Source organism: Leptopilina boulardi, unplaced genomic scaffold (genome assembly GCF_019393585.1).
Source record: "Leptopilina boulardi isolate dan_hultmark-lab unplaced genomic scaffold, ZJU_Lbou_2.1 LbouV2_38, whole genome shotgun sequence".
NCBI lineage: Eukaryota > Metazoa > Arthropoda > Insecta > Hymenoptera > Figitidae > Leptopilina > Leptopilina boulardi.
In genome coordinates this window covers 1,978,209-1,998,045 of record NW_026137951.1, presented here as the reverse complement: position 1 = coordinate 1,998,045, position 19,837 = coordinate 1,978,209, and the positions used below count along the sequence as shown (strand labels likewise).

The following is a 19,837-nucleotide window of genomic DNA, read 5'->3' as shown; positions in this document are numbered from 1 at the left end:
ATAAAAATTAGGACCAATAAAAATTAGGCTAAATATAAATTAGGACTAATAAAAAATTAGGCTAAATAAAAATTGGGCTCAATAAAAATTAGGCTAAATATAAATTAAGACCAATAAAAATTGGGCTCAATAAAAATTAGGACCAATAAAAATTAGGCTAAATATAAATTAGGATCAATAACAATTAGAACCAATAAAAATTAGGCTAAATAAAAATTGGGCTCAATAAAAATTAGGCTAAATATAAATTAAGACCAATAAAAATAGGGCTCAATAAAAATTAGGACCAATAAAAACTAGGCTAAATATAAATTAGGACCAATAAAAATTAGACTAAATAAAAATTGGGCTCAATAAAAATTAGTCTAAATATAAATTAGGACCAATAAAAATTGGGCTCAATAAAAATTGGGCTCAATAAAAATTAGGACCAATAAAAATTAGGCTAAATATAAATTAGGATCAATAACAATTAGAACCAAAAAAAAATTAGGCTAAATAAAAACTAGGATCAATAAAAATTAGGCTACATAAAAATTGGGCTAAATATAAATAAGCATCAACAAAAAATTAGGCTAAATATAAATTAGGACCAATAAAAATTAGGCTAAATAAAAATTGGGCTCAATAAAAATTCGGCTAAATATAAATTAGGACAAATAAAAATTGGGCTCAATAAAAATTAGGACCAATAAAAATTAGGCTAAATATAAATTAGGACCAATAAAAAATTAGGCTAAATAAAAATTGGGCTCAATAAAAATTAGGCTAAATATAAATTAGGACCAATAAAAATTGGGCTAAATATAAATTAGGATCAATAAAAATTAGAACCAATAAAAATTAGGATAAATAAAAACTAGGATCAATAAAAATTAGGATAAATAAAAATGAGGAGCAATAAAATTTAGGCTAGATAAAAATTAGACTTAATAAACATTAGACTAAATAGCAAGTAGGCTAAATAAAAGTTAGGCTAAACAGAAATTAGGATAAGACTAATTAGGCTGAATAAAAAGTAGGCTAAATAAAAGTTAAGCTCAACAAAAATTAGGCTTAATAAAAATTAGACTAAAAAAAGTAGGTTAAATAAAATTTAGTCTAAACAAAAATTATGCTAAATAATAATTAGGTTCAATAAAAGTTAGGCTAAATAAAAGTTTAGCTAATTAAAAGTTTAATGAAAAGAAAATGCCACCAATTAATATTTTGTTGAATGTCCATTTTGCTTAAATTACTGTAAAATGACAATGTTAATAAGATTTGTCAAATTTGAAAAATAAATCAAAATTAATAGTTAAGAATTTGTGAATTAAATTTGGTAATTTTTTTGTTCAACGACTTATTGATAAAATATATTTTGAAGCCATGAATTTTCAATGCGGATAAGTGGAAATTAAAATTAAAAAAAAAAAAAAAGAAAAAGTTGTTTCGAATTCGTTAAGGCGTTATTGTGTTAAAGTAATACAATTAACACACAGAGAGAAAAGGCAGTCAACTTTGAGCCACCCAGTGGACGTAAAGTCATTTCTTCAACTAACAAGATTTCTTTGCAGAGGCGTAAATACTAATAAAAAAAGGATAACGATTTTAAAAATGAATGATAAAAAAAAAATCTATTTCTATTTTACTTTTTATATTTCAAGTTTTTTTAATGGCAATCAAAGTTAAGGGTAAAAAAAGTTTTTATTTTTGAAATATAAAAAGATTAACAAAAAAAAATTTAATTATTTTTTATTGATGTTAATAATACAGTTGGTATTGTATTTTTTTTTAATTATACTAATTTCAAAAAATACCCCATACTATTGATATCTATATAGTAATAAATAATAGTCAATAAAAAGTAAAAAAAAAAAATTGTTAAAATTTTACACATGAAAATAAACAAAATTTTCAAGTACATTCCAGAGATAAATGAATTATTTTTTAAATTTCTCACTAATTTTATTTATATTGATTTGTTGGCGGTGAAAAAAAAATGTAATTTACAAGAAATTCATTTCGAATCGATTTGAAGGCTAATGTTTCAATTTCAAATAAAACTCATTTTTTCCAATGAATTTTTTCAAAATGAAGTTATATAAAAATAAGATCTCGATATATATATACCCTCGGATAATACTTATATTATTATTGTACGATAAAGAAGTTATGTTCTTTGACGAGTGACTTTTAAATCCTTCGCTTATGCAGCCTGGGAGTAAGTGGGATTATGCTGGTGGGACAAAAGGGTCGCGTCAAATACAATTGTCAGAGGTCAACTGACTCATGCTATATATATATTATATATATATCTGTAAATATATACCCATGTTTGTTAACTGAAATCAAAAAAAAAAAATTAGCCGATATATAAAAATAAAATTTGTTGAGAAAATGTTTAAACAGTTATTTTTATTGTTCTCTCCACTTTTTTTCAGATTTTTCTTTTTTACTGTTTACTTTTGTTTGTAAATTCAGTAGAAAAAGACGGTTCTAGTCAGACGGAGTTAATAAATTAAAAATAATACAAGGTCAATTTCATTCAAACGTAAAGGTGTTGTAATTTTTGTAGTAGTAAAAGTCAGTTTATGTCAGACAATTTTATAAATTTATTATAAGTAGTCATAGGCAATTTTAGTCAGACAAGTAGTTTTTCAAATTTTTGTAAAATTCATATTAGTACATGGAAAAAAATATTTACCTGAAACAGCGATAAGTTTCACTCGAACAGCGATATGTTTAATTAAAACAGCGAAAGTTTTCGCTATTCTAAAAAAATATATCCCTGTTTCAGATTAAGACTTTTTCCGTGTAGATAAAAAAGTTATATCAGACAATTTGTTGCTAAATCTTGAAAATTTAGTTATCAGTAGTAAAAGACAGAAATAGTCAGACAGTTTCAGAACTTTTCGATTTTTATTACCAGTAGTTTAAGTCAATTTCAGTCATAGACAGAATATGTGGAAATTCTTGTAACTTTATAATTAGTAGTCGAAGGCAGTTTCAGGCAGACATACAGCTTCTAAATTTATAATTTTTTTATCAGTAGTAACATTCACTTTCAGTCAGACTAAACGATAATAAATTGAGATCTAAGTAGTATATAAGTCAGGTCAGACTTTTTAAATTTTTGTAAAATCATTATCAGTAGTCAAAAAAAGTTTTAGTCAGACAATTTTTTCCCCAATTTTTCAAATCAGTAGTAAAAATAAGTTCTAGTCAGCCAATTTTTTTCCAATTGTATAATCAGTATCAGTAGTAAAAATCAGTTTTAGTCAGACAATTTTTTTTTCCAAAAAATTTTGAAAATTTCATTACATCAGTAGTCAGAGAAAATTTTATTCCGTCTTACTTTTTTTCTACCATGGAAAAAAAATAATTTTTTGTCTGTATAATAAAATTATTTTTCGTTTGGTATGTCCTTTTTTTCATCATTTTCTTTTTTTCAAAATTTATGAACTTTTTCCTATGAGAAAAGAAAAAATATAAAGAGAAGAAAAAAAAAGGGTGAATGGAGAGATTAAAGAGCGGAAAAAAATAGGTATTAGTAGTTACAGGAAAGACAATCTGCAAGACCCTTTAAAATTCAGTGGGATTACTTTAGCGATTTGAAATCGAAATCGCATTGGGTCACCCAAGCGTGAAGCGATGTCAAATAACGTTGGAGTCATTCCAAATTGGAGATTGTCCAACTTCTACGGCTCATTACCAGTTTCTGCAAAATTAAAAAAAAAAACAAAAAAAAAATAAAAGAAGAGAAGAGAAGAAAAAAAAATGGAAGAAGTCGTTTTAAGCACATATAAGCTTTGACCCTCTCTTTATGGCTGAAAATTCATGGATTCTTTTTTTTCTCAAAAATAAGTCCATAATAAGTTCAACTATTGACGTTCTATATAAAGTTAACAACTCAAACAGGACTTATTTCATTAAACCTTGAGTTAGGGAAATTTTTTTTTCTTTTTTAAAACAAATTTATCCTTATTTCTTATTCATAATTTAACTTTGACTTTGCTGATTTTTTCTTCCTCTATTTTTTTTTGTCCTTTACGCTATTTTTATTTAAAAAATATTATTTTCAAATTATTATGTAAAAATTATTTTTAAAAAATAGAAAATTATTAATAATGAAAAATTTTTTTTCTTAAGAAATTGCAAATAATAAAACAAAATTGAGATTTATGGGTTTCTCCAACCCGTTGTCAATTTATTTATCAACGCTCATTTGTTCATATAATATAACTTATAACAATATTTGTCTCTCTCTCTCTCGCGCGCGCGCTCTTTTTTTCTCTCTCTCATACAATTTTCATACACTTAATTTTTATTATTGTACACAAACACGCGCAATGGAAATATCGCCGTCGGAATTTTAATCCATTCTTCTAATTACGTGTGCCCTTTGACATTTTTTTTTTTTTTTTTTCTTAAAAAAATCGAACAACATCGACGTTTTTTTTTTTTTTTAATTCTTTTTTTTCGTTCATTTTTCTAAGGCGGGTAAGTTACGCATTCTTACAAAATCGCCTGAGACGAGTTATGGGTATATACATGAATTCTGCAAATGATTTCATCAAATGGAAGATTCTTCATATTAAAAAAAAAATTTTTTTTTTTTTTTTTTGATGTACAATTTAATGTCATTTACAAAATTAAAAAATTTTCCATAGTTTTTAGAAATTGATTTTTTTTTTCTGAACCAAACGAGAAATTTGAAAAGTTGAAGAATTTTTTTTTTTTAATTTGCAGATTTAACGAGTTATGAATGAGATGAAAGATTTTTGAGGTGTGAATTTAATATAAGGAAGAATCAAGCATTCTTTAGCAAGTGTGCTACTTAAATTTACATTAGATTTCAATATATTTTTTATTTCACTTTTTTTTATTTTCGCGTGGCTGGGGTCAGAGTGCTTTTTTAATTATCAAGTAATAAAATATATATGTCGTTATATTTATATATTTATATATATATATAAGTTGTGTCGCAAGCGAGTGTAATATACATGTATAAATGCTGGTGAATTATTTTTGGGGACGAGGAATTTTATTTTGGAGAGGTTGAGCTTTCACGTTACATTACTGACCAAGTGTCAACTGAAAGGCAAAAAAAAATTTCTTTTTGCAATTTTCGATTTTTAATTTATAATATTTAAGGACGGATGTAAAAATTTTGAAATATTATCTATTTCCCTAAAAATTAAATTAAAAAAAAAAAATTTACAAAAAAGGAAAATAAATTCAAAAATAAAATAAAAAAATTTTTTTTGAAGTTGAAATTAAGTTCAAAGTCGATTGGTTTGAATTGGTATTTGAAGTGCGGTATTTTCTTCACTTATTTTTTTTCCTATCTATATATTGGGGTTTCATTTTTTTTTTTTTTTTTCTCGAACAATAATGGTGAAGCTGTTCGTGGCTCGTACTTTAGTGAACGAGTGTCGTGTATTTTTCTTCCTATAATGGACTTAGGGACGAAAAGCCAATTTCACGATTATCACGCATGATAGCACGCACGAAGCTATTCATTCATGGAGCTTGTGAGCTTTTCCCCTAGATTGCGACACAAGCTTGAACGTCAATTTATATACCAACAGTTGGGCTATTCGTTGTGTTTCACGAATATTTTATATAGAAAAAAGACACTCGGTCGGTAACGCAATATTAATTATAATATGGTATACAAATTTTAAGACAGGGCTGGTGTATCATATAAGCTTTTTTTTTATACTTACAGGCTAAAGACAATTTTTTTTTCTGACCTCCGTCAAAATATTACGATTTCTGACCCCTGTCACTGTTTTTTTTTTTTTTTTGGTACCTTTTTTGCACACTGTGAGTCGCTCTATTTCACAAATGAAAAAAAAAAAAATTTCGCACATTTCGCAAGCTTTCGATTCATTTTCTTTTTTTAATTCCTCGGGGGAATAGAAGAACTCTATAATAATTATAATATACAATAATTAATTTAATGATTTTTATTATATTAAAACAGATTTTTTTTTTGCTATGGAAGAAATTTGCTCAATGATGCAATTTTTAATTATTAATTTTTCGAAAAAAAAATCGAAAAATAATTCGGTATATTTAAACTGAATATTATTATTAATAATATCAACTATTAATAGTAATATTAATAGTAATATTAATAGTAATATTAATAATATTTTTAATCTTAATATTAAAAATAATATTAATATATTAATAATAATATTAATAATAATATTATTAGCGTCCATAATCTACATTCCAAGCTACAGTAAAATTTTTCATGTCGATCTGATAATTGAAAAATTTTCAAAATTCAAAAATAAAGAACATTTTTTATTGTCACATTTATATATTAAAATTCGTTTGCCGTTGCGATAAAAAATGTAATTAAAATGATAGTATGTGATAATTAGATATTAATTAAAATATTTTAATGATATGTTTAAATAATTATATACATATATAATAATAATAATAATTATATACATGTATATTTATATAGTAAAGAATATGGAATAAATTTTTCTTAAACTTATTTTACTCTGTAAAGAATAGAAAAGTTATAAATAGTTTTTCTCTTAAAACAAAAAAAAGAACACATGATTCTGATATGACGTTTGCGATATGTGTCGAATAATATTTATAATACTTATTATAGAATTAATTTGTGAATTTATAATATAACAATTAATTTTTTGTGGAAGTTCACTTATAAATTAGAGCCTGCTTTATGTTGTATATATATATATAATATAATATATCTTTGTCGAAAACCTGTGATATGTATTTTATTGATATACAAAACTGAAATGCCAATTTAGCAAATTTCATGCAAATGTCAGAAACTTTCGTAGAATTTCATCAATTATTTGAATAATTTTGAAATTCTCATGTGAGGAAAAGATTATAAATAAAATATTATTACTAATTTCAGATTTCTTTTGTAGGTATAAAAAAAATGTTCTTTTTTAGTTCATTAATTTTACAAACACTTTTTTTATTACATTTCAAAATAAGTTTTAATGTTTTCGAATTTTTTTTTCCATTTAAAAATTTATTAATAATTATAATGAGAAATCGATTTTTTCTGTTAAATAAGAGAACCTTAAAATTTAATTTTACTTTTAAAATTTATTCTCTAATTTCGAAAAAATTTTCTGCCGAAATTTTTTTTTTTTTAAATTAAAATAATTGTGATCCAAATTTGGCAAAAGATGTTTTTGATATAATATATTTCGATTCTAATTCAATGTTACCATCTTTGTTTGGTAATTTTAATTATGAAATTCTAATTTAAAATTTGACAATTCTAAAAACTGAATATTATTTTTAAAAAAATATTACTGAAAAAATATTTTTTAAATTATTATCAAAAAAAATTTTATAAAACAATTATTAAAAAATATTTCTATAAATATTATTAAAAAAAAGAAAGAAATTGAAAAGAATAATAAAAAAAAAATTACTAAAATATAGAATAATGAAAAAAATTATTTCTATAAATTGATAAGGGAAAAGATTTTCAATTATCATTGTCTAAATTTAAGGTGGATTTTAAAACGTATGTAACATTAGAGGAGACACGTTATTTCTGTACTTATGTACAAAGTCTTCATCTATGTCGTTATATTTTGTTATCTTTCGAGGTAGGTAGCGACGTGCCTGCGGATCGTAAACTTTGTACATTATTGCTTTTCCGATAACCACGTCACACTCGCTCTCGCTCACGACGCGTCCATCTAGTAACGATCAGTAGATACTGCATTATAGGTTGCCTCAAGTGTGAACACATTCATCAACTTTTACTTTTTTCCCTTCTTATTAACTAATTTCTCGAGTTAAAAAATTTACAATCGGCAAATTGAATCAGAAAAACCAATTTTTCATTCCCCAGGAAGTAAATATTTCACGATCATTTTTTTTTCATCTCTCTCTCGTTTCGTTTCGCGTTTATTTTTTTTGTTTGATTCTCCTTTTTATTTTATTTTCTTATTTTTTTTTAATTTAGTTTTTTAAAATTTTATGAATGAAAATAAATTCAATAAAATCTATTTTGTTATTCATTCTTTTTTATTTGATAAATTTCGTTTTTCCTTTATTTCATTTAATTTACTCTTTTATTTTTATATTACATCTCCATTGGTTTAGTATTTTTAATATTATAAAAAATAATTAAATTCAATTTTATAAAAAATAATTAAATTCAATTTTATACAAAATAATTAAATTCAATTTTATTAAATGATTAAATTTAATTTTATATAAAATAATTAAATTCAGATAATTGCGAAACAAATAAATTCGAAGAAAATATAAAAATGATTTACAAAAAAAAAAAAAAATTCGAAAATTTGTCTTTAAAATAACATATTGAATGTTTCCCACATTTTTTTTTAATCAATTTACCAAATTGGCATTAAATGAAAATTAGATAAAGTGGCCCCTCCCCCTCGTCACAGGTTTAACTTTGCTTGTTATTTTATAGCATCAGTCCATTTGCCTATTATTATTATTTTTTCTTGACCAAATTCTTCTTATTTTTTTTACTCTTTAATTTTTTTTCTCCTCAATTTTTTTTTTTCTATACTCAATCATTCCAAATTTACAGATCGCAATCGCACAAATAACCAATATATCTATATACTAACAAATTCCTCCTAATTGATGCAATGTACAAACAGTTTATATATATATATTTTTTTTTTAATCGCGGTGTAACTTTTTGCCTTTGGCGTTATTTTTTTTTTTAGCAATCTTCGACGTAGTTATTTATAATAATTACATGTATACTATATTTATATAGTCACGTATGGAATATGTATAGAGGATATTCACTTTTTTTTCCATACTCGTTTTTTTTTCTACATTCGATCTATCACACTTTCTTATTGCTCTTGAGCTTCAATTAGACGCGAATTAGTTCAATTTATTAGAAATTTTTTAATATTTCCCCCTTGTGCGATTTAGAAAAAAAAATAAATAAATTTGTGAAATAATTTTTCTTTCACAAAAATTATCTTAATTAAAAAATAATTATATTATTAATCAATATTGAATTACTTAAATAAATTTTAGAAGTCATTTATTAAATTTCAATTATTAAATTTTAATTATTCTCAATTAATTATTTTATAATTATAATAAAACATTGAAATTATTTTCTATTATTCAATTACTATTGATAGTTTCTTGAATTATTTACTATAGAAAATACTTTCCAATAGTTAAGACAAAAAACTAATAATTAAAGTTGAAAAAAATATTTATAAATTTAAAAATTTTTTAACAAAATTCGAAAAATATTTTTCATTGAAGATTGTAAAAAATAGATTGAAACTTATTATTTAAGTAAATTAAAAAAAAAAAAGAAATAGTAAATGTTATAATAGGAACAATATTGAAAGAATGGAAAATTAGAAATCTGAGTAAAGAAAAATCTTGTTTCATATTATCTCGGTGTTTTCGTTATATGTGAGGGGGCGGAAAAAAAGTATATTTAAATTGAAGCCGCAAGTCTGGAACAATTATTTCTCTGGGTTTTGCACATTTGCATATGTTTACATACGAAATAACGTGTACCAGGAATTTCCAAGATTCAGAGTGAGCACTTACCTTATTAATCCTATTGTATACTGTGCATTATGATTTGTGTATAGCAAAACAATCTGTACACATTGTACACTTTGAGTCTCTTGTCTTATAATATTATTATATAATATTCTATATATTACACTAGCAAAAAAAAAAATACTAGCATTCAATCAAGTAAATACTCAATATAATATTTTTTTATACTCAATATATAAAATATTTTGTCTTTAAACGAAATTTTATTTTTCTAAAATATATTCTAATATTCTAAAATTTATGATAAAAAAAAATTATGTTAATAATTAAAATTAAATTACTGTAATTATTAATTATATAAATTTTATCGAATTTTTTCTTAGCAATTTTTATGTATAACTAAATTACTAAACTATATTTTAACTATTTTAAGGAATTTTTATTTTTTAAACTATATTTTTGTTTAAGAAAAAAGAAAAAAATTTCAAGAAAGTATGAAATTGATTGAATGCTGCAATTTTTTTTTCTTAGGATAATTATATTTTTATACACGCACAACTCGAAACTTTAACAACGCCTAAAATGGTCCTTTACGGAAAAGCTTGCTGCGCAGCGAAAAATTGTAATTTAAAAATAAAAAATTTTTAAATGTAAAGAATAACGAGTTTTTATCATTATTATTATTATTATTATCTACACGAGCGATAGTCGTTTTTGTATATACAAATATTATTCTATATTTTTAATAATAAAATTTATTTAAATAAATAATAAATAATAAATAAATAAAGAAAATAAATTGTATTTCATTAGCGAAATAAAATTGAAAATTTTTTTCTCAATACATTTTGGCGCCTTTTTGTAACGTTTTTTTTTTACGATTCCGATAACAATTCTGTTTTTTTGGTATTTTTTTTTATTTATCGCTCCAATGATAAAAAAAACAAAAGTTTTTTTTTTTTTTTTATTTTGCGCAGTGAACAAAAAAAAAATTCCATTTTGCAATATATAGGGCAAAAATTTTACATTTAATCACAAAATATATTTATGTTTAAAAAAAAAGTAGTGAAAAATTGAAGAAATTCTAGAATTCTACAGAAAAATGTATGTTATTTGTAATTTTTTTTTTTTTTTCAAAAAAATGCATACAAAAAAACACACTTCTTTTCGTATGTATTATTATTATTTCGTTATTACTAGACTAAAATTTTTTTCTCAAAGAAATAATAAAATATTAATAAAATAAATTTCGAAAAAAAATAAAACATATTTTTGTATATACAAAAACGACATCGCAGTCAATTGGAGAATTAGTCCGGAGAAAATGAACATTCTCCGAATATAATATATTTAGCTTTTTTTCATTTTTTTTTTTTACCGAGTCTTTGAGCACATTCACTCTCACTTTTTGTCCCACGCTTAACAATTTCTCTCATCGTTCGTACCATCTGAGCCTTGAAATTTTTCGTATGTATATAATATATAGCTATACATGTATAGGTGTATTTGTATGTATATGTGTTTGTATGTGTATGTGTCTATATATATATATATATAATCTGCACAAACCATATTCATTTGTTTTGAAGGAGCTTACAGTTTTTTTTTTTTTTTTTGTTTACGATGAAAATGGTCATCCGTGTCACGAGATAAGATCATCAGTGAAGGTTGATATTAACATTGACGTTGTGGTACGTTGAAGAAAACCGCTTATCAGCAATGTCAACCCTAAGAAAAAGGTCGACGACTTCGATGTCAATGTTGTTGCTTTACTGGTGAGTGGCAATTTTACCTCGACCTCTGCCATTTTGAAAATCGAGAGCAAAGGATGCGTATGGACCTCTTGATGTTTGTTGTTGATCTTATCGCTTAGATCCTGTAACATTGACGCACACTCCTCCTGGGATAGAGAAAAATCAGAAAAAAAAAATTCCATTTTTTATTAGAATTTCAGATTATCTTTTGGACACACATATGTGGGTTTTGATAAAATATTTTTTTTTTTTTTTTGAGGGCATTTGTAATATTTTTGTTTGTGTTTCAAAAATTTATGGTGGAATCATTTTTTTTTCTTATGTAAAATTGATGTTTTTGTCAAAGTTTAGAAATTTGTACAAACTCTGATCCAATATTGACTCGGAGTACTTAAAGATAAAAAAAGGTCATTTTTTTTGTTCTAAACTGTAGTTTGACTTAACCGGAAATATTAATATATTAATCAAATATAAATTTTTTTCCATTTAGAAAATAATAGACAGACACAAATTTTTTATTATATTTTTTGCTTTTTTATATTATTTATATTTAGAGAAAAAATATTGTATTTATTAAATATTAATATTTTAATTAAATATTTAATAAAATTAACAAGAATTATTTATAAATGTAAGAATATAATATAATGTAATAAAATATATTAAAAATTTTATTTTAAAAAATTGTCTAACCTAATACTGACTTAAACTACTCGACAATTAAAATTATTCAAAATTACACTGTATTGTTCCCTTGTCTGACCTAATATTTGCTTATACTACTGGAAATTAATTAATTAATAACACAGCCCCACAAAAAAAAAAAGTGTCATGTACTTTTGACCGGAATACCCTAACCCTATGTATTTTGACGCGCTGAACACGAATCCGAAGTCCGTTTTGCTCCATCACGTCAGCATTTTTTTCTAACCTCAAAAAACATGTCGGATTTTGAGAAGTAGGCGATTTTTTTAAAAATTGATGTATTAACTTCAAACTTGGTATCTGGGGGTTTTTTGTGTCGCTGATTACGAATCTGAAGTTAGATTTTCAAAATAAAAAATGGCGGATCCAATATGGCGGACGAATTTTGAAAAAATTTTAAGATTTACTTCAAACTTGGTATCTAGGGGTTTTTTGGGTCGCTGATTACGAATCTGATGTCAGTTTTCAAAAATTGATAATGGCGTATCTAATGTGGCCGATAGAAGTCCATGTTGAATATGCCATTTTGAATTTTTGAAATCTGACATCAGATTCGTAATCAGTGACCCAAAAAACCCCCAGATACACTATTGCACATTAATTTTTGAAAAATTTTGTAAAATAATGTCCCCCTTCCAAAAAAAAATTCAAGGGGTATTTCCCCCCCATAAATCAGCTTTTGGGGAAAAACAAAACATACGTGTCAAATTGTTTTCAAAAAACTACAAAACTGCCAAGTTTCAGAAAAATCGGCGTATGTCACTTCCCTAGTGTTACTTGTCAGCAACTTAGAAAACCTGTAGATACCAAATTTCATAATAATCTGACAATTTTTTAAAAATAATTCCTTAATATTGAATCAGACATATCGAATTTCGGAAAACTGACATCAGATTCGTAATCAGCGACCCAAAAAACCCCTAGATACCAAGTTTGAAGTAAATCTTAAAATTTTTTCAAAATTCGTCCGCCATATTGGATCCGCCATTTTTGATTTTGAAAATCTAACTTCAGATTCGTAATCAGCGACACAAAAAACCCCCAGATACCAAGTTTGAAGTTAATACATCAATTTTTAAAAAAATCGCATACTTCTCAAAATCCGACATGTTTTTTGAGGTTAGAAAAAAATGCTGACGTGATGGAGCAAAACGGACTTCGGATTCGTGTTCAGCGCCGCAAAATACATAGGGTTAGGGTATTCCGGTCAAAAGTACATGACACTTTTTTTTTTTGTGGGGCTGTGTAATTATAGTAGATTTAATTCCTGTTTGACCTTTGATTGACTTAAACTACTGAAAATTTAAATAATTAATAATTATAATAATTTTAATCACTGTCTGACCGAATATTGACTTTTACTACTGAAATCCAAAATAATTAATAATTATAGTAATTTTAGTCATTGTCTGGCCGAATATTGCCTTTTACTACTGAAAATTAAAAAAATTAATAATTATAGAAATTTTAGTCATTGTCGAATATTATATTGACTCTTACTACTGAAAATTAAAATAATAACAATAATAATTGTTATAGTAGTTTTAATCACTGTCTGACCGAATATTGACTTTTACTACTGAAAATAAATAAATTAATAAATATAGTAGTTTATTCACGGCCTGACCTCTGATTGACTTTTACTACTTAAAATTAAAATAATTAATAATAATAGTAGTTTTAAACACTGACTGACCTAATATTGAGTTTTACTACTGAAAATTAAAATAATTATTAATTACGATAGTTTTAATCACTGTCTGATCGAATACTGACTTTTACTACTGAAAATTTAAGTAATTAATAATTATAGTAATTTTAGTTATTCTCGGATATAATATTGACTCTTACTACTGAAAATTAAAATAATAATAACAATAATAATTGTTATAGTAGTTTTAATCACTGTCTGATCGACTACTGACTTTTACTACTGAAAATCAAAATAATTAATACCTATAGTAGTTTTAGTCATTGTCTGACCTAATAATGACTTTTACTACTGAAAATTAAAATAATAATAATAATAATAATAATAACAATAATTATCATTATAGTAGTTATTATGACAGTCTGATCTCTGATTGACCTATACTACTAAAAATTAAAATAATTACAGTAGTTTTAATCACTGCCTGATCAAATATTGACTTTTACTACTGAAAATTAAAATAATTTTTAATTAAATTATTTTTAATCCCTGTATGGTCTAATATTGACTTTTACTACTGAAAATATCTTTAATCACTATCTGACATAATATTAACTCAAACTACTAAAAATTAAAATAATAATTAATAATTATAATAGTTTTAATCCTTGTCTGACCCAATATATTGACTCAAACTCCTTAAAACTAGTATCTTACAAATGTGCAATTAATTTTAGTATCAATTACAATTTATTAATACTAAAATTAGTCACACTTTTTTCCATTAAATAAAAATGTTACTTTACTTATCAAAAAATGTCGATATAATTATAATATAGCTTACAACTATAATATAAATTATTTTATACATAGAATATTAGTTTTGTTAATTGAATTGAATTCCTTAATTAATTGAATTTACAATAAAATAATGTAATATTCAATAAAGGTTACATTTTCTTGAGTAGATTAAAATAAAGGAACCGTCAGGTGCATTTCAAAGTGAAATAATTTACTGTTAAGTTATATAATAAATATATATATATATATATATATATATATAAGACAAGAAAATGTATTATACATATCTGAATTTCATAATTCTAATCTTATTGGATACGACGATAGCGCGAGTATCGATTTCCATTTTTTACCATCTCTTCGCGTCTTGTTCTCTTTTCTCTCTCTCTCTCTCTCTCCTCATCCAAATTACCTTCAGCTCGTTGAATCTTTAATTTCCGGTGACGAAGAAGCGACAGGCGACGGGTTGATTTTGGCCATATTTTTGAAGTGAAACAAAAAAAAAAAAAAAAAAAAAAAAAAAAATGAAGAGGAAAAAAAAGAAGAAAGTATAAGTGTTAAAAGTTGATACGTTCGTGACGCTCAGATAGGATAACGATTTCACGAGGGAAAAACTTTTCCGAAGGTGTTTTGTTAATCTACAAAGAAATTCAAGTTTTTTTTTTTTCTCTTTTCAAGGAAAATGTGTCATGAATATATCTTGTGAAAGATTGAAATAACTTTTTCATGTTTATCAACATGTTAATTTTGACACATATGTAATTGATCGCAGTGTGAAATGTATTTTTAACATTATATAGTAAACAGTATTATTATTATCATTATTATTTTTATTATTATTTTATATTATTATTATTTATTAAACAAATTTATTTATAAATTTTCTAATTATATCTGCTTTTTAGTTTTATTTATTATTTTTCTTTTTTGTATCGATTTTGCTAAAATTTTATAGAAATTATTTCACAGTAAATAATCATTATCTAGAACAGTGATATGTTTTTCTAGAATAACGAAAACTTTCCCAGTTTCAGTAAAATATATCGCTGTTCCAGTGAAACTTATCGGGTAAATTTTTTTTTCCATATTGGAATACAAGAAATAATTTTGATTTCATTTTTCCATAATTAATATATCAATTATTAAATTTAAAAAAAAAAATTAACAATTTAATCAATGGCTTTTATAATGGTTTTCGTCGAATGTCAATCAGAAAAAATTTACATAAAACAGGAGTGGTAGGCATTTATTAAGGGTGTGTGTGTGCGAAATGAAGAATTATGAAAAAAAATAATAATAATAAGGGGGTGGGGGTAGCGAATCAGAGGGTTTGATGAAATTTGCCAGAAAATATTTGACAGTAATTATCAGTCGCCTGGTTTGCAGAGAAATGCTCTCTGTCCATGTTTTTAGGGTAATTGAATCGAACGTCGTTGGTAATAATAACCTACACTGTTCCCGCAAAAGCCCAGGGCGATAATTCATTTTACATATCGCCCTCACTAATTGTAGCTAGCTTGGAGTTTCTCTAGCGTTGTAGGTAATTACGTTTACCCCTTCCTTTCTCCTTCACTTTTACCCCTCCCCCCCTCTCTCTCTCTCTCTTCCTGTATCAGTACAACTTGCATCGTCATATACTGATGACCAAAACGAATAATTAATAGAGAATTTAAATTGCAAACTAATAAATAAAAATAAACTTAAAAAAAATAACTAATAAATAAAAAAATATATTATATAAATTATATAATAAATATATATATATATATATATATATTTGAAAAAATTTCACTATAAATATATGGAAAAATAATTAAAAAGTTTAGGGTACTTTTTTTTTTAAATTTTCTACATCATTTATCTTAATCGAAAAAAGTTTTCTACAATTTTACTCTTAAATAGATCTTGGACTTTTAATTATTAAGTTTTTTTTATTTTCTGAATATACTTTTTCGTGTTATAGGTAAGGATTTTAATCGTTCGCAAAGCGACAAAACGAGAATTCGATTAAATGAACTTTTTCATTCGAAACTTTTTAATTTACGTTTTAATTTAATTCATTATTATGGCATAATTTAAATAATAATTTATTTATTTGTAATTTAAGTTTCTAAAATTTTAATTAATTTCTATTATTTTTTCTTTTGTATAAAAAAATTTTTTATTTCTAACTGATATTATTTTATCATTTGTATATTTTTTTAAATGTAATAGTTGCGTTTAATTTTTATTGTCAAGTAAAATAATTTTTATTCCCTTCTTTTTGAAAATTATTTATAAGATTATTCTTTGAAAATAAAAAAATTTCTTTTAAAGTCAACTACTGCAAAATGTCTATGTAACTTGATCTTAAAAGGAATATATATTTTTTATATAAGACGTTTCATTCATGTTAAATTTGTTGCGCATAATATTTCTTTGAAATAATTTTCTTTTTAATTAAAATTTCAAAACTTTTTTTTTCAAAAACTTTTATTACATTAAATTGAAAAGGAAAGAATTCATGCTTGCATTTCTCTTCTCTATTTATATATTGTCAAATTATTAACTCTACTTTATGCGCCTTTTAAGGTCAATTTAATTATATAGTGTGCTTAAGTAATTTAAAATAATTAGAGAATTAAATTACATCTACTTATTGAAAATTATAATTTATATTTATTGTTTAATATTTAATATATTCTAATGGAATTTTAGTAAGTCTTGAGGAAAATTATGTCACAAAAAATTTTTATTATACACTTTTTTTTGGGGGGGGGGAATTTCTCTTGTTATCGTGTTTCTTGAATTTTGCAAGTGACTGTGAAATCAAGAGCAAGTCATTTGACGCAAATCGGTGTTATCTACGCTTCCTGCAAAAGGCAGACCGAGAAACGGATGCTTACAGCAATTGATAATAATCAGATGAACAACTAGTAATATTAAATTTGTGCAAAATCACTTGTGTCATAATTTTGACAATTATTCCAAACATTTACTTTACATTTTTGTTTTTTTTAAAGATAAATAATCAATTTAGCCTGTTAATTCAAATTAAAAAAAAATAAATAAATAAATAAATTTTCCACAGTATGGATTGAAATAATAATTTATTTTTCCCATAATGAAAAATTGTCCAGCAATTAATTATTTTGGAAATTTATTTATTAATTTTATTTACACAAACTAATTTTTGCAAGTTATTGAATAAAAAAAAAAATGAAAAATAAACAATAATAATAGTAATAAATAATAAATAAACATTCTTCATTAATTTCGAACTATTTTTTCATTAATTATTTTTGTATTTTTATTTTATAAATTATAATACTCGTACTGTGCATATATTAATGTTTGTCTTGTACAGCAAACGACATTAATTTTCGGTTACTTTTTTCTCTCAACGATATATAATAGGCGATTGATAATTTTCTCGATATTTTGATATTTGTTGATTGCAAACAGAAAATTGCAAATTGGATTGAAAATCTCAAAAGCAACAGATTAATATTTAGACGTGCAGTGTCTGGATATAGGCGATGATTTATTTTAGCTAACAACTATAACGAATTTACAAATTATATTATTATATTCTCTAAAATAAGCCAATGGCTTAGGGAGTTGGTTTATATAAACAGAATGTGTCACCGGAAATGATTGGAACGCTCAATTTTATTTTTACATTTTATATATAGGTCAAGCTTCTTTGTTATTTATTTTTTATATTAAAATGCGAATGTATTTTGCATATAACGGCTGGGGAAAAGATAATAAAATTCTCCACCTCGTAAGCTATGTTCGAGGCAATACGTCCACTTTATAAAACCGTGAAGACAAAAAAAAAAAAAAAAAAAGATCTCAAGTATGCTCACTTATATAGTGTTTCATAAATATTACGTCTAAAAAAAAAAATTGAAAACTATTTTTTATATTTTTAATAAATTTTTTCTTTGTTAATTAAAATTTTTTTTCTTTCTTATTTAATTTTGTTTTAATTTATTTTTTTATTTATATTATATTTCTTATTTTGTTTATACTTTTTCTATATTTATATTTATTTATAACAATTTTTGTTCCACAGTTGAAAAAATGGTTTCGAAATTAGAATTAGAAATTTGTGGTTTTTGTTAGAATTAATCCATGGAATTAAATTTATAGAATTTTGGCTATGGAAGATTGTCCATTGTCTGCGTTTAATTGTTTCACAAATATTGTAACAGAGACCACGACATGTGTAAAAGGGAAATGGTAGTAATACGTCTAGTTATGAACTAGTATTGTCTGCCGCAGGAAACTGAATTCTTTATTAATCATTGACTAATTGGATTTCTCAATATAGATGAAACGATTATCCTCGACACAATTCAATGGAAACTTAATATATATTTCTCCCATTACCTTAGAAATTGTATTCTAACTGCCTCATTATAATCAGAAAAAATAAAAAAATAAATAAAAATTAGCAAAAATATCGAAAAAACTTTAAATGAAAATTATTTCGTTCAAGTAAATATTCATTTAATAATAGTCAAGTAATGGATTATTTTAATTAAATAAATTTTTGTTTCAGTGTATATAACTGATTAAAATAAATATTAATAAAAAAGTTAAAAAACTAATTTTTTTTTTTTTTGAGAATCAAAAGATTTGACATTGAGAACAAATAATAAGTGTAATTGCATTGCAAATGACGTAATTGTAATTTTCCGCTTCTCTTTTCAATTCATTGAAATTAGAGGAATTGTAAACGCTCTCTAAAAGGTTATAAATACAATCTTTTCATGAAGGAGCCATTTCATAAATTTAAATTTTCATTAATTGCGAATAAAATTGCAATTTTCCAATTATATTTGCTTTGCCAAGTGTGTGCCTATATTATTTAAAATTGGCTCAAATGTTTCGCAATGAAACGTAATTAAATCGGTTTCCAACAAAAATGAAATAAATGACAAATTTCGAGTCGAGGAAATTGAAGGCAATTAAGTCCTAATAACTGTGGTCTTATGAATTCAAAAAAATAAAGAAAATAAGGTTATTCATTTTCATATTTCAATTAAAAAAAGTAATTATCATTTTTGGATTTATTTATCTTTGTGAATATTTGTGGAAATAAAGAAAAATAATAAAATAAAATAATAATTATAATATAAAGATAATTTTATTTATATATTAAAAATAATTATCATCTTATTAATTATCTAATATAACGATATAATTATCTTTATATTAATTATCCAATAAAAAGATTTCAAAATAAATTTTTTTTTTTTTTTTTCATATAATCTGTGAAACTTATCTTTTAGGTGAAACTAAATCGATAAATGCGATGTCGAGAATGCCAACGTGAACGATGAAAAAAAAAGGGTTCACAAAAATAAAGAATGGCAAAAACTTTAACAAGAGAGAAGAAGGG

At 24.1% G+C, this 19,837-nt stretch overlaps 1 protein-coding gene across 4 annotated transcripts in view; it reads right to left on the bottom strand.

Moving 5' to 3' along the window:
- Nucleotides 1-10,543: 10,543 nt before the first annotated feature.
- The window catches only part of LOC127287997 (uncharacterized), a 335,689-nt gene continuing 326,395 nt past the window's right edge, over nt 10,544-19,837 (bottom strand). For all 4 annotated transcript variants that reach the window (XM_051315170.1, XM_051315171.1, XM_051315172.1 and 1 more), the window contains one exon: nt 10,544-11,434. In XM_051315170.1, coding sequence (XP_051171127.1) covers nt 11,177-11,434 — 258 coding nt within the window. In that variant the 3' untranslated portion in view covers nt 10,544-11,176. The remainder of the gene's footprint in view (nt 11,435-19,837) is intronic.